The 16,862-nt window shown below is 35.5% G+C and overlaps 1 protein-coding gene across 2 annotated transcripts in view; it reads right to left on the bottom strand.

Moving 5' to 3' along the window:
* LRBA (LPS responsive beige-like anchor protein) overlaps positions 1-16,862 on the bottom strand; it is a 367,997-nt gene that overhangs the window by 299,140 nt on the left and 51,995 nt on the right. For both annotated transcript variants that reach the window (XM_066547964.1, XM_066547965.1), the window contains exons 14-21: positions 16,479-16,558; positions 15,099-15,161; positions 13,202-13,299; positions 10,920-11,012; positions 10,013-10,121; positions 9,400-9,481; positions 7,593-7,716; positions 7,143-7,335 (exon numbers count right to left, since the gene is read on the bottom strand). In XM_066547964.1, the coding sequence (XP_066404061.1) occupies positions 7,143-7,335; positions 7,593-7,716; positions 9,400-9,481; positions 10,013-10,121; positions 10,920-11,012; positions 13,202-13,299; positions 15,099-15,161; positions 16,479-16,558 (842 nt within the window). The remainder of the gene's footprint in view (positions 1-7,142; positions 7,336-7,592; positions 7,717-9,399; positions 9,482-10,012; positions 10,122-10,919; positions 11,013-13,201; positions 13,300-15,098; positions 15,162-16,478; positions 16,559-16,862) is intronic.

The raw sequence follows: 16,862 nt of genomic DNA, 5'->3' as shown, positions 1-16,862 counted from the left end.
TTTGCTTGAAAATAAGTCAAAATCTGTTCTCCATGAGTCAGGATTTTAAGCTTGCTTTTTACTCTTCTCCCTCCCCTCCGAATCCTGAACTCCACCATCTCATGGTCACTGCAGCCAAGGCTGTCTCTGACCTCCACATTTCCAACCATGTTGGAATTTAGGGTATAGGGAATATGGTATGGTCAACATCACAAACACAATGTATGGTACAGGGATGCAATACCATTTCACAACCAATTGCATCTGAAATCTGGAACAATGCTTTGGAAGACAATACAGAGCAATACTGAAAATGAAACTGTGTGCCACAGGATTTTTAATTGTTAGCAAAAAGAAATAGAAACAAAGACCAGCAAGAAGGTCAATACTGACAATTTGTCTTCACAGATGGGTAATGTAAACTTATGAACAAATAAATCCAAGCAAAATCTGATAAGAATCTACACTGATTTCAGAACAATGCAAGAAACTCTAATGAGAGAAACACTGGTAAAGAAAATTAGGCAGTAGGGAACTAAAGAAAAACATCACTCCCCAAAAAAATCCAAAATCTACTCAAAGAGGATGGCAATTTCTACTTTGACCATAACCATCAACAAGAACTCATGTTACAATGTATTGTTACATGCACCTTCTATTGCATGATGTGGCATTTATGAAGGACACAAGTACACAAAGCCAAACTATTCATACAAAACAAAACACCTAAGTTTAACAAAATCAGTACCAACAAAAATGCAAAATTAAGTAGAAATTATGATTACTAAAAGCAAGTGCACAGAGTACATAAAGGTATTAAAGATTAAACATTAGGATCTGCAGGCACACAACAATTTACAAAACAACTTCTACCTTGAAGAACCTTAAATGTACATAAGCATTTTTTATTTTCCTTAAGGCATTTGCAACTGTAAAGCTGATAATACAAAATTAATTACCAGAAATTGTTCTAAATTAGTGAGCTAAAAGGCCAATCATTAATCTTCACCATCATTTGATGGTTAATCCATAGCTGTCTGCAATGCTTGGAATGCATCTCTACACACCACCAGCTGAAGACACTTGTGAGCTACTAACTGCAGCATTTGCCTTTGCCATTAATTTTAGCTTAATTTGACATCCAACATTTACTAATTACCAAGGAGAAAAATTAGCATACAGCAATGAGAAAGGGTAAGATGATTGACATTTGCATTAAAGAACTTTGAGAAAATATTGTAACTATACATTAAGATTTTTTGCCTTTTCTTTCCATTTTCAGGTGGGTAATTTCATAGAGTAGAGAGAGGAAAGGAATATCTTGCCAGACAGGTCAGACAATTCCTCATAGAGTCTGCTCAGTGCAAACCAGCTCCTGTGCTGGTTTAAATAAACTCTTCATAATAAATGAATAAACTCTTCATAATTCCAAAAAGCATCACAACTTTTTGAATCTTAAATAGGATTTTATTGACCTGCTTTTTCCACTTCTCCTCTACTAACACTAACTGTTTCATAAGTGTAATCCAATCTCCAAACACAAACAGGCCTGTTTAGACAGGAGACACCATAATCAGAGATATCAAAGCTAATTTTCAACTCAGCACAGGAAAAGATACAAAGGTACTGTGTGCACCACACACTGAGTTACAGTCTGTAACCCACTGACTTAAGGAGTCTCTGGGCTATTTCTGAGTGGCTCAGAGATGAAAGCTAAGCAAGTTAAAATATACTTTGCAGGATAACAGGTTTCTAAAGGAGGAGTCTAAACTTCCACCAGAAACACATTCAAAGATGTACAAGGTGTGGGGAAACCACTGTTCCAAGATGGTTTCATGTTCCTGTATCTTGCATTTTCACCTAAGTAGCAAGAGTTCCACCTTTTTTTTTCCTCATCTTGAGAAAAAAAAAATAATTTCTAGAATTAGAAAGCAAGTACTAGTCAATATAATTCATAAAAGTCTGCTTTTCTGGGAGAGAATTTTATGTATGTCGACAGCATTTTACCTCAAGTCAAGGTACAGCTTACTTTTACATCATCATACAACAACAAATTCAAACTGCATATTGAACATGTATTAGCTCATTTTCACTAAGGAAACTATCACTTTTAATAAGTTTAAATTGCAAGACATGAGCACACATTATCATCTCAAGGTACGTATTTTCTCTCTATCTCAATCCCTGCCACCATTCCTACAAGTTTAAGGGACTGTTAAACCCTATCTGTACATATTTGATATTTAGCTATTAACAAAAATATTCTGTAACTAAATTCAGCATTGATCACTCCATTGTTGCAATGCCCAGCAACAGGTTTTATGCACTTCTCACTTCTGCCATCGTTTTCCAGTATCTCCATATATTGTTGGCAGCCCTAAAGCAAAGATTCCACATCCATCATTTCAAAGAATGGCCAGGAGACCTAATTCAGGCCCCACAATGTGAACAGAGGTAGCTGCAATTATGGAGGAGGATTGCTTCAAACTGCAGCAACAGCAAAGAAAACCACTAACAATTCCTGAGGCTGCAGACACACGTCCCATCTTCCGTGCTTTTTTTATCCCAAGTCATAGAGATGGGAATCCTCTCTCTCCTCAAGTCTTCTTTACTTAGGAAGATTATTTCAGAGCTACTTGCATCTTCATACACCAGATTGCTCTGCTGTTAATGTTTCCATAATTCTTTGTTTTGAGAGCTCTGACACTTAGCAGCAAATCTCTATCACACTCTTCTTTTAAGGCTTCTCTGCAGCTTTATAAATTCTCAGTTTACCCTGCTCCCTTCTATTCTCTCCCCATTTCTTTCAGTTTGGATTACTCAAATGTTAGCATCTTGCTTTATTCATGACATTGCACTCCCTCAAGCCAAGTGAATAATGAGATGGAGGAGCTCCCCATTAACATACACACTGCATGTGTAAGAGCCCATCACTGGCACACATCTCTGCCTGCTGAAAAATGAAAATACTTTCTTCTCCCTCCAGCTATTGGTTAGAAAAGCCTTCCCACACATCTACTAGAAAAGAAGCTGTAAAAAGGAAACACCTCATAAAGGAGAGGGACTGCATCATCACAACACATTTGTGCTGGGGGTGCAGAGCTCTAAAGAAGGCTGCACATTACTATCTCTAAGCTCCTTCTGCTCTTCATAACTCAGATGACCAGCTGAGAATCATTTCTATAGAATGAAGTAATATTTATTAAAAATAACTATTTACACCATTAGACTGAATATAATATTGAATGATTTCAAGGGTACTCCCAGCTTTGCTTCATTGACATATTGGGCACGGCACAAGTGACAACCAAAAACTGGCAGTGATACAATGACCTCTGGGCCAGGAACCTCTGCTTCCCCTCAGGGCAATGCAGATACACTTTTCAGAGGACTGAAGAACACTTGAAGCCTCCAAATTTCCCTGGAGCTGAAGATCTCTGCTGTGGGAGACCCTCATGTCAGGGATAAAAATCAGACAAAAGAGTCTTAAGCAAATCCCGGATGCCAACAGGATTTGGATTCCAGATTCCAACAGCCTCTTACCCTCTAAAACTACTGAGCCACATTCCCTTCTCTGCAAATTAATTTTTTAATTGCCACCATATTTTAATCCCTCCACCACCTAATCTCTGCAGCTTTTGCTAGTTTTCCCTCATCAAACAGTGATGAAAGCCAGGCAAACATAGCACACATAAATGCTCTGGGCTTTTTTTCTCCTCCCTTAAATTAAATGAGGAGGGCACAAAAGAATATGTAAATTTACTTAACAGTCACAATGTTTATTACAACTGTACTTTAGACTGAAAACTGACAATTGGTTAGAAATACACTGTACTGTAAGGTCCCACTATTAACATTTTAAACTTATACCTCTCATTCAGATCAATGAATAAAATTCTTCCACTTAAACCGAAACAGAACTGTCGCTTACACATATTAACATCTCTGAGTCTTACTCACTGAAAATTTCTTGAGCTACTAAAAACAGATATAATTCTTCACCTGAATATATTTTCTTTAACAGAAAGGTAACATGAATCAACTTTTAAGTAGTAAAATATATTTAAGGGCCTGAAATAAGCAGATGTTAGTCTTCCCAGTTTAACACATTCAGATAATTTAGGAGTGTATTGCACTGTGCAAATAATTTTATTTTTTTAAAACTTGGGGAAGCTGAAAGGTTAAAAAGGGAAGTTGTCCACCATTCTTTACTTGTTTCCTATTATTAACCCCCAAATCACTGGTTCTTTGTAAAAAGTAACAGGACTACACAGATAAAAACCTAAGGCTGAGTTAGCATGGTTGCAATGTTTAAAAAATAGAAGTTCTTGAATGCATTCATAAATTCAACACTGGCCAGTCAGAACAAACTGGAGCTGTGATTTAATTTTTCCAATAATATTTTCATTGAACTAGAAGCAACAGATTAAACACCTTTGTATACAATGGTTTAATATCTGGAAAGCATCAAAAAAATAATCCAGAAATTAACAACATACATGAGTAATACTAAGAAATTTGGCTTTTAAAAGGTTGCACACACCTACACACCTTCTAAATTCTGAATGCAAGGAAGCCAATGCAGTGCAATTATGCTAGAAAAGCCACTGCTGTTTATAAAACGCTGTGCAGCTGTTGGAGGAGAGGGTTACAGTGACAAACAGCTTCCCTGCTACAAAGGTGGCAGGAAATCTATCAAACTGGACAATAAAATTGCAATTGAGTTTCTTTGGCTTTTTATAGCAGCTGCATGTATCTTGATGTGTAGCTCTGCAAAACCTATCCAATTGTGTAACACTGGTCCTTTATGTACTTGTTCTTTATCATAGAATAGTGTTATAAATTAGTGGCACGAACGGCACTGAGGGTCATAAAAAGGAAAAATAAGCAGTAACCCAATACAATTAGAGAGAAATAGGAAAAATCCAAACTGGTTATTCTCTTAGCAATGTTAAAGAAATATTTTTGTTCCCATAATTCCCACATTACTTTGAAAGCATGCTAGAAATCAAAAACATCTGAGATGCACTAGCATCGAACAATTTGCTCACTGAATTATGCCTACACCAGGTTATGTGTGAATCTCTATGAATCTCAATAGTGGTAAAACAGGACACAAGACTATTGAAAATAAGTAAAATTAACACGATTAAAAAATCACTATAATTATCTGTTAATGTATAAGGACATTTTTCAAGACCTTTTTTTGTGATTTATCCTAATTTATGTTTATGTAATTAACAGGCAGCTCTGAAGAATCATCTAGTTTCATATGGCTAGTAGCATGAATTGTATGTATTACTTACAAAAAAAGTTCAAATGGAAAGTGCATGATAAAGGTCAAATTTTAAAATCTTTATAATGGCACCATCATTCATATCAATATTGTCAAGTTAGGTTCTGGCTGCTTTTGCTGTTTAAATATTGTCATTTAGGCTTCTGGAACTGAAGTTAGTACTGATGTCCAAACAAACTGAATTCCTTTAGGAGTCGTTCAATATTCCACCACCACAGAGAGACACACTTCTGCCCACACTCACACACTTCCAAACTTGCCATCATTCAACAACTTCTGAAATGGGCTGGAAGAACAGACAGATATTATACATTGACAAAGTTAGACTTGGGAAAACTTACAGGGAGTTATTCCTACAACCAAGGACACCTCCCTATCACAGCATAACAGGAACAAAAAATGAGAAACACAGACTGAAGTAGGTCATCTTCTCATTCATGGTATTTCACAAAAACATGCAGCCCTTAAAATACAAATTAATAAACCAGACCAACATTATCTATATCTATCTATTTTTTGGTCTTTTCTAAAACTGCGGGGTTTTGGCCTTGACATTTGGCCATGGCAGCACAATTAAATCTTGGGTTTTTTTCTCTAGGAACTTTACATCATTGATTAGCCACATTAAGTCACTGAAAAGAATGACCAAAAATCCATATAACCTTTCTGACACAGATGTTGTTTAAACGAGATTTCTGACATTACATTATCTTACAAAAGGAGTCTAGGAATAGAACTACAGATTATAAGATAATGTGCTAGCTAATTTCTAAATTCAAGATATCAAACTCTGACCAAGAATTAAAAAGGTGGTCTGTTATTCCCTTCTCCATCTTTCCCCAGGGACAATTCCCAGCAACTCCCAACAATCACACACACGCTAAATTATGCCAGTTTTATATAAAAACACATTAGGGATCTTTACTCTGGTTACAGCTTGCCAATTCCCCCATGCCCTCTGCATCGTGGGGCAAAGAGAGGAAACCGGGTTTTGAAGACTGAAAAGCCAACAAAAAAGCATATTAAGAATGGTCCAACAGCAAAAATATGATCTCATAAGGGTTAAAGTGTGGTGCTGGGCACTTTGCACAGGAATTTCACTTTGCTAAGTGACTGTTTAATGAAGTTATTTCACCCATTTTTATTACATAGATTTCTACAATTGTCTCCCATAGCCCAAGAATGCACTATGGGCCTCTGAATGCAATAAATAGAGCTGCAAAATAACAAGGTTCTTGCTGTCTGCAGAGACTGACCTTTTCTAAGAAAAAAAATTTGTTCAAAATCCAAGACCTCAGAAATGCCAACAATTCCTTAGTATCATAAAGTGATCTTTTGGATTCACAGACATCCTTTTCATATTAATAAGTTGCACACATTTAGAAATAGGTGATTTATAATTTAATTAATTTCAAGTAAATATTCTGATAACCAGAAGAATTCTGAGGCCCACACTGGCCTCAGTCTTGTTTAGAATAAGGCAGTATAAAATACCTTTTGTACTACTGTGCCTCATTCAGAGAACCACTAATAACTTTTATGATGTAACTCTGGTTGTAACAACAAAATTCAGACAGAACAATAACAAAGGGTAATAGTCTCATTCATGCTGTGTAATAGTCTCATTCATGCAGCATGGATTTGCACTATCACCCCATATTCCATGACAGTTTAACAGCAGAAGCATCTGCCTTAACTTGGATTTCTTTGCTTTTTACTCATTTGTTTTACAGCCTTTTGATGTTACCAAAAGGTATTTTTGTTGATGAATAGCTCTGGTGCGCCACCTTGTGTTCCTGCTGTTACTAAAAAGCAAGACCAGCACCAAAATTTTTCGGAAATGCTCCTAAAATTTGATTAATCTCACCTTTGAATGTGTGATTGACAGTGTATCCACCCACACACGCCAGCCACCCCACTCATATTTTATTGCATGGTACAGCAAAATCCGAAATATGGTGTACACCATCTCAGTTATCTTCTGCTCCTCAGAAGTCTTTGGATTAAAACAACAAAGGGAAAGCATCCACTCCTGCCAGACAGAGCACTGCAACAAACTCCTGCAAAACACACACATGCAACTGAATCACATTATAAAATATATCTTAGAAATATATACAACAGGTAAGTCAAGAATCCAACATGCTTTAAAAAATTGCTACATGCAAAGCTTCTCTGATTTTTCATACTGACACCTTTGCCAGAGCACAGAATTTGCTGAAACAGCAATGAAGCTGTATCTGCCCTCATGAGTTTAATTTACTAGGAGACTTTGTTATTTGTTTTACATACTTGGGCATAGAGCAAGCCATCTTACCTCCTGTTTTCTCTGCTGTTATTAAACAGTTTAATCATATCTGAGAGAAAGGCTCGGCGGACCTCCAGACTTTCCGGACACTGTGGAGAATTACGGATCAGGATTGCAATAACCTTCAAAATCTCTGAAAAACAGTTCATGAGTAACAAAATATTAGGACTAAGCACAGCATAAAACACAAGGCCTCTTTCAACAGTGTTTGCACAAGGAAAGTGACACCGCATAAAAAAGTTTTATCCTGAGAAATAACGCATCTCTATTGGAGAAGAAGGTTTAAGTATAACAAATCCCTTCCTCCAATACTTTTCAAACCTTGTCACCCATCAGGGGGATTTGTATACCTCTAAAGAAAATGGAATTCATTGGATTACCATGTTTAAGCAACACAAGTATTAGTGCATGACAATTGACAAGCTATCAGAATCTGTCAGAACAATTTTTACATGAGGTTCACATTAAAAAAGCCTTTTTTATGTGAACCTCATGTAAAAATTGAGCCCATAAAAAAAATCCTTTAGAAAACCAATATATGAGAAAAATTCTCTACCTTATGAGATTTTGCTCTACCTTAACAATACTGAATTTTCAAAGAATGCAACCAACTTCCAATTAAACTTAGCAGTTTCTGTTATATAAAAACCATTCTAATATAAAATTTTATCTCTTATTATCACAAAGTTTCCTGTGTTTTTAGGAGGTCAAAATTCAGGGTACATCACACTTTTTGAAGCAGAGGGGCAGTGACTTTTCTTGTTACTTTAAAATAAGTCAACTTTGTAAATGAATTAGGGTGTAATTTGAACACAGTCACTGTGATACTTGCAGTTCATCTTGTACAACTTCTTGAAAGAGAAATTCCTTACCTGATAACAGTAATGATCTAAAAAAGGGACTCTAGAAGTCACTCTTCCTACCAGACCTACATTATTTCAGAATCAGCTTAGTCCCCATATAGGTCTATACTGACCACAGCAGTGACTGTCAACTCCAAAAATCTTAGGAGAAAGCAACAGAAACATGCTAACATCTCTTGCTTCATATGAATTTACCAGAAGGAAAATGGCATAATACAACCAGATTTCTTTCCTCCATATCTGTTTTGCTTTCTTTTCTCTTCCCCTCTTTCCACCTGAAGTAAACTTACAACTGCAACCTACATTTAATGACAAAGCAGCTACAAAAGTGAAAAATCTGTTATTTCTCCAGAAAAAAAGTTTACTCCCAAAGCTATCATAAGTCCATTGTATTATGTACAGAACACATTAATAATGTATATAATTCAGGAAAGGAGATCAGTATTTTCTTTCAGTTCAAAAGACATCTAAAGTTTCATATCAAGATATTTCCAATAAAGTAAGCTAACCAAAACAGTGAGCAGATACATTTCTCCTATTTTCCATCTAGCATTGTCTTACTGAATTTAAGATGAAAGGCGTTTCCATATTTTAGGTAATTTAGTCTGACATCACTAAATAATGCATTCAAAATTTTGCTGGAACCTTAACATTTATTACATCAAAGTATCCTGTGCATAAAAGTCTTGAAAAACCATTTCATAATGTGACTGCACAGCCAAAATAGGTGAGTTATGAACTAGAGACACATAAAATGTCTGTCAAAAAGCTGTAGAGACATACTGTGTACATAACTCTAGCTAAATACAAGTAATCTGTCTTTTAGAGTGAAAAAAAATGTAAAACTGAGATTAGAAGACTGGCAGATGTAATTAATAAGCTTGTACATCAGTGGGATTCTTTTAAAGCAGACTTTTCTTAAAGTAGCACTTAAAAATGTGTATCATACTTACGAGGATTTTGTATCTTCACCGTTGAATCTGGGTCAGGATGTTGTTTATGTATTACTTGAGTGCAAATTTGTTCAGTCAGAATCTAGCAAGAAAGAAGATGCCAAATCAATGTACATGAAGACAGCTTACTGAAAAATAGTTGGATACAACACAAAAAACATCATTCTAAAAATCATCCCAAAAAATCCCCACTAACTTTCTTGATAATTTAATTCATCCTGTTTCTAAAACTCTATAAGCTGTTTTATTCTTTTATTTCTCTCTTAAGTGCATACTGTTATTTAAAGTACACTGGAAGATGAACGCGTATCTAACCAAAGCAATTATCCTAAGGCAAGATCATTGCTATAATAAAATTCCACATCTACATGAGCATCTGGTTGAGACATACAGGTTACTCATTATCTAGAATTGTTCATAATGAGCATAACTAAGTTAAGGAGGGAATAAATCCAAAGTAGTGAGCTTTGGGGGGGAAAAAAGCAGCATTCAGCTGCATCACACTAAGTTTTAGTGTCATCTGGAACATATCAGCAAAAATATGTAAGCAATTTTCTAACAATGTCTTACAAGTAATTAGAAAGATTGAATTCTAACTACAGTGTATGACTACCTCAAACAGGACATTGTATGTGGTCATGGTGAATAAGCTTGTCTGAAGCATCAGCCTTTCAGCCAACAAAGAGAACAATCCATGTCCAAGCATGACTTCAGCTTTTCTCCTAAAATGGTAGAGAAAGATTAAACAACATGCATTCCATTTGCTTTAGGGGAGAAAAAGTTTAAAACATGTGCCTCAAGAAATACAAAATCACTGTTAAGATATTTTTCTTGTTTGTTCCTTAAGTCTTTCACTTTTGCTGAAGGAAAAGGGGAAGTGTTCAGATTCTGAAAGGACAAATCATTCCCTGAAGGCAGCCACCTTTCTTCCATAAATGAGGTCCACTCACCCATGGGCCCAAAGAGCTGAAACATAGCCTTGGGGATTTCTGGATAAACACTGAGGAAAGCACACCTTGGCCCTCACTTCACTCAAAAATGCAACCATGGACAGCAATCTCAATAGTTATCTACTATCACAGTCAATTCAAGACATATTAAACCTAGTTCTCAGTAACATGGGGTTCCATCTCACCAATCTAATTCTTGCTATTGATTTCACTGGAAAAGGGTCACTTAAAAAAGAAGGAGGCCATACTGCAAGTAACCATTCAATCAGCTTGATAAGGAGTGATAATGCCTCAACACTAGCTGCCAGCAACAAGCAATTCCACCATATCAAAAATACATTTGTGACAAATAGACTGAAGAAGGTAGTTGAAGAAGAGTAGCTCCTATTCAGTGAAGCCTATTTAGTGATTAACCTCCATTATAGCTTTTTTCCCCTTTACACACAAATGTGTGTATTATACACCCAATAATTTATACCCAAAGCAACAAATAGAATGTCTGTGTCACAACCTACCTTTACTCCTTCCTTTCTTGGGAGGTTTAGTTTTAAGACCCAAATCAGTACTTACTTCGGAGAAAGATGCTTTAAGAAATATCCCATCACTTTCAGAGCTTGCACTCTGATGCCTTCACTTTGTGATGCTAAAAGCTTGTAGACAACCCTAAGTGGAGAAAACACATTAGTCTTCTGTCAATGTGAAGAATAACAAATGGAGGTTTTTGTTCCTTGTAAACCTCCCATAAAAATTTAAGACATCAAAATGTATTTATCAGTTACATCCAATTTCTTTGATCACTTTTTAGACAGTCAGGTGCTTAGGGCCACATCACTATCTGACTCTAGTTTGACTGTGGTTCATAGTATTCAACAGATCTTTAAATCTGTGAAATACAATTTTACTTATCTACATGGACTACTAAGCTCTTTTTAAAAAGAGAAAATATTAATTTCCAAATGTTCCATGAAATCATATTGGAACAGAAGGCACAGTACTTATCCTTTACCATAAATAAGATAAAAATTTTGAAGAAATTTGGTTCATTTCATCTGGGGGAAGGAAAAAGCCTACCCTCATTTAAACAATTTTGGAGAGCCTTTCCAAAACTATCCCATGTTACGATATGGCATTTTAGATCTGCAAGTTTTAGAGTTCAAAGGACTTGAAGTTTTTAGGCCTTATCTATACATAACTGAGCACTCATCAAGAGTTAGGTACTTTTATTTTTAAATACCCAAAAATAATTCTCAGGACACCTGAACTAAGACCCAAAAAAAAAAAATTAGTTCTATACCAAATACCAGAATTAAAGGTAAAACCTAAGGTGATTAAAAAACAGTTATGTATAACAAATAATTTATCCTGGAGAATGCTGCAACCAGAGAAACTTTAGAAGGAAAGAAATAAGCCAAACTTACAATGCACTGGCCATTCAAGCAATAGAATCCATTTCTCTTCTTTTCTTTACAGAACACTATCAGGATTTCCTAATTGTATAGGGGAAAAGCATTTCCTTGCCTTTTTTTTTCTTTCCCCCCACTAGACTGGTTACTTTAAAATTTTAATTTTAAGAGAACTCCAAATATTTATAAAGTTTTGGAAAATTCTTTTTAAATTTCAAGATTATTATGCCTTAATTGCAAAAAGTAGATGTATCAAGAAGCATACAAACAATCCATTAAGTGACTGGAGACAATACCAGAGCAAGCAGTGTAACAAATGAGACGGGAAAACAAAGTGATTTCTCACTGTGGACTGACTATTCATGCTGCTTGCTCATACACTTGTTAACAAAAAATAAAACACCTACTGCTAGTTGTTAAATAAAACCAAATGTACTGCATTGGAGACCCAACCTGACATTCAAATACTTTAGTATTTAGAGGATTTTATTAGTTTCCCATACATAACACATTACCATACAAATTAAATCAAATCTGATGAAACGGGTAAAAAGAAAAATAATCAGTCTAGCACTAAAAGGGGAGAAAACAGTTAGAAACATGTCTTAATGCAGTCTCTTGAGAAAGGGCACCTGGAAAAAGAATATATATAAACAGGGATTAACCAATAGGTGCACCTAAATGTATGAAATGAGACTCTGCCTTTACACAGTGAGAGAATTACTATTCCCCATATCCTTCTATGAGTTGTTCTTACATTTGTTTGCCTGTACCAATTTTTTCCCCACTGTGTTCAGGCAGGTTCCTGTTAAATTAGGAAAGCTCAATACCATGACCACCCTCTGAGAGCCACAAGACAAAAGGAGTCATAACTTTAGTCCTCTAGCAGATTTTCTACTTGTACAAGTAGAATTTGCTACTTCCCCTACTTTTCTCTCACGATAGTGTTAAACACTTTTTTTTCTATTTGTTGGGAAAAAGATTCCAAACAGTGCATAGCACAAAGTGCTACTTTTAAACAAATAAAAAGTTTTTCTGGAAAAGTCTCACAGGAAAAAAAAAAAAGGGCAGAGAACTAACAAGGATCAGAAGACATCTGAATCAATTTTGGTCAGCCTCCTTCCAGTTCTAAGACATCTGTAAGAATGGGGGGCTGAAGACAGAGCACCAGTAGATGAAGACATCAATGCACAGACTGAAATGGATCACTCCCTGTTTAAGTGTTACTGGCAGCTTGGAAACATTAAAAAATACTACCTCGTTGATAATAAATCCAACAGCACCTCTTGTCAAAAGGAACACCTGGACCCAAAAATCTCCCAAGATGAAGAGTCTATGATTGCAACGCACACACTGATGAGAACCATTCAGATTTCATGGGAGTTCTTGCAAGCAACAGTATGGTCAAAACACTGTTTCCTTTTTCCCTCTTAGAAAATTCAAACTTACTGTAATCCATTCCTCTGATCAAATGCAGGAATCATAGAACCAGGATGCTCTGACATCAGAGCAACCAGCAACTGCAAGACATCCATTAGATTGTCATCCTGTTGGATAAAAGTTACAAATTTGAATTCACAACACATACACACCAGAACATTGTTTTGGCTAAAAGAACCACTAGAAAACATTTCAAAAGTATGTAGAGATTAATAATAAACTAAGGACCAAATCACTTTGGCCAGGATCAAAAGAGCTATAGCTCTAAAGGCAAGTGCAGGAGAAAACATTGCAAAAAATATACTTAATTGTTTAGGGTGAAAAGTGATATATCAGTGTCTGGGATGTAAGGATTTGACAGGCAATGGAAATTTAGACCATGTTACTTCCTTCCATACACATGCTCCTCTGTTTGCATGTGTATTTCCCAATTCTTTCCTGCACAGGAGCTACAAATAAACTGCTGCACATTTTCTGGGGCACAGGGTGGTGTTTAATGAAAAGTTTCTACTTAGAAATGTCCAAACCATGAGAAAAAAATACTACCTCCTGCCACAGACAATATTTTAAATAGGTAATTCAAGTCGCTTAGTAAATTTTTCCATACTTTTAATTTAAAGCACTCTAAGCTACAGTTCATTAATTTGTTCCAAGTTCATTGTAACTAAAAATAACCTCAGAAATAACAAAATGTAACTGTCTTTGCACATACTCTGTAGTACGAAAATGAGACTTTCCTTTAAAACAAAAAGAGTCCACAAATAAAACACTGACCAACACTTTTGAACAAATACTCTGATTCTTTAGTCTAGAGTATTCTGTACAAATATGCTAATACTCAATTAGAAAAATCAGTTTTACATTCTCCTGAACAACTCTGTTCACCTGATGATATTAACAGCTGACATTACAGATGCTATCACTATTTAGCCATGTGAGAAGGCTAAATTTTACTTTTTTTGTTGATGTTTTTCTGAATCCACAGTTAGATTGTGGGATTCAGCATTCATGGATCTTTGACACATGAGTATGCAAACTGCCAAGATATTTCAAACATCACATCTTCATCTGAAGTCTATGTAAAGCTTCTGCAATTTTAGTTCACTCTTATATGGTACCAAGGGTCTTATTATTTACTTCTCCACATAAAAGTAGAATTGCTTGACTATGGTAATACCAAGTAGTAGTAATCAGCACACAGAATAAAATGAAAATATAGGTGTAAGCAAAATTCTTTAAAAATACAAAAATCTATACTGCTTGAAATGAAGTTCAATTAATTCCTGATTTTACCCATTTCAAGCACCCTTACAGAGATGAGATCAGTTAGATTTATGTCCCCATTTCCCTTGTCTTTGATGTTGCATCTGGCATAAAGTGCCTTTTCCTGGTGCTAAAATATGAAGATGCAGATGTATCAGTGGTAACCAACATTTTCTCCCAATTAAGTTTATATGCTTCTCTTAGATGCCATTAACATACATCTTTATTTTTTTAATGCATGTTTTCAATTTTATTGCTTTATTTAAGAAGCAAAATAAAAAGGAGAGGGAAAAGAAAACAAAAAATATTACTTAGGCAGCCTAAAACAAGGTTTTGACTTTTTTTAAAGTCAGTCTCACCATCTGTTTTTCTGCTTGGTAAATTGGTTTGTAGAACATAAGAAACCATTTTGACTTACTGACTTAATGAACTTCAATCTAACATTGAACATAGTGCTTAAATCACTGCAAGAATATTGGCATATCAGCACACTACTCTAAAGAATTGGACAATGTTTGCTACTTCCTCTGCAGAGCCATCTTGTGGCATAAAGGAGGTTATATTTGAAATTAGTCAAACATTTGGTCACAAACAGCACTAGTATGCCATTCTTCATAAACACACCCTCCAAATTAAAAATTACCTCATGTATAGTAAGCAGGTAATTGAGGATAGCCTGCAATTCATCTTCTTTTATTCCATAGTCCTTTAAAAACAAATAGGTTTTAAGTATCACTTTTCAAGTACAGAATGCTGTTTCCAAAAAAAGCATTGTTACAAGAAATGTTTATATCACAAGGCAAGCACCACACAACAGATTTGCTTTCACTTGATCCTGTAATAGCTTCATAGCTGTAAGGTAGCTTCTTCCCTGCCCCCAAAAGCACCCGCTGGATGCCATAAAAGTGTTTTAAAGCAATTTCAACACAGGCATAAAAACAATATAAATAGCAATATAGTATATAGAAATTGTTAGAGTAATGCATGTTAATTGATACAGACAATTTGAACTGAGAGCTTCCTGTTAATAGAAGAATTAAATTGAGGTAGCATAAAGGACCCAAAAGCAGATCTGGATGTTAATTATAAGCCTCTTAGCTATTCACATATCTATGTTTGGTTCTTATTTTCCACTAGAGAAGCCCATCTTCAGTTGCTATCAACTTTGAAGAAATCTCAATCATTTTTGGCACCTATGCCAGCAATTTGCCTTGAGGTATTTTTTGTGAAAACAAAAACCAACAGTTTCTAAGAACAGGATGAGGGTAGGCAAAAGCAGGCTTCTTCACTTATAGGGCTTTTATTTATTAAAGCAAGTCTTTCATTTCCCAAAAAGATATTGCATCACTATGTACAAATAGAAAACTTGCCAAAGGATCAAACTCACCAAACTTTTTCAACGGGTGTTCTATCTATTTTTGTGCTGGTTTTGGTTGGGGTAGAATTGATTTACAGGAGACAGCACACACTATGGTTTGGGTTTGTGATGGAAAAAGTGTTGATAACATAGAAATATTTTTGTTATTGCTGAGCAGGGCTTACACAGAGAGACCAAAAACTTATGAGAGGAAAAGGTCATGAAGAGCCTATAAGCAACAGAGCTGCTGAATTCAAGTATTCCTCTAATGTCCAAAGAAACAGTTGTGAAACTTACTGATAGTCTTTCTTATCCTCTCTGTCCCACTGACCCACAGCACATAGTATCAAATGTTTCTATTTAGTCTTCAGGCACTTAAGACATAGCTGATACCGTTCATGTTAAAAAAAATTAAATACTTTTTTCCCCAACAGTAAATATTGCTAAGCTAATAATAGCTCCACTTCTAATTAAAACAGCTTAAAAGGGGAAAAAAATGCATCCTTTAGCACTGCTGTCTGTGGCAAGAGCCACAACAAAAAGAAGCACCTTACATGGCTGTTTCTATTTATTTGCTATCACAAAATTCAACATGTTTTAAGCATGTTAGGCATTTCTTTGTGAAAGGAAACTCAAATATCCTACCCTAATTTAAAGCTATCCTACCTTCATGACTAGCTGTTTAATGAACATCAACAAAAATGCTCGCAGGGATAAAATCTCCTTCTGAGTAGGCCGTGGACCATCTACAAAAAAAAAAAGTAGATATATATATAAAATAAAAATTAACAGTCGTTATTAGCACAGACAGCATTTCCACAAAAAGAAAAATAAAAGGCATTTTCTGGGTGAAGAAGGCACAATTCTAAGTCTTCCCACCCTCTATTTCAGACCACAAAACACTACTGTGTTTTATCACTTTTTATTACCAAAATGTCTGGATAGTGAGGTTCCACTAAGGCTTCACCTAAATTCTGACAATTTTAACATTTCCTTGTAGTGCTATAAACCAACTTCATGCAAGGAATAAGACTGATACGAGAACTTTAG

This window comes from Molothrus aeneus, chromosome 4 (genome assembly GCF_037042795.1).
Source record: "Molothrus aeneus isolate 106 chromosome 4, BPBGC_Maene_1.0, whole genome shotgun sequence".
Lineage (NCBI taxonomy): Eukaryota > Metazoa > Chordata > Aves > Passeriformes > Icteridae > Molothrus > Molothrus aeneus.
Note: the sequence above shows the minus strand (reverse complement) of the source record. Positions and strands in the feature narration are given on the sequence as shown.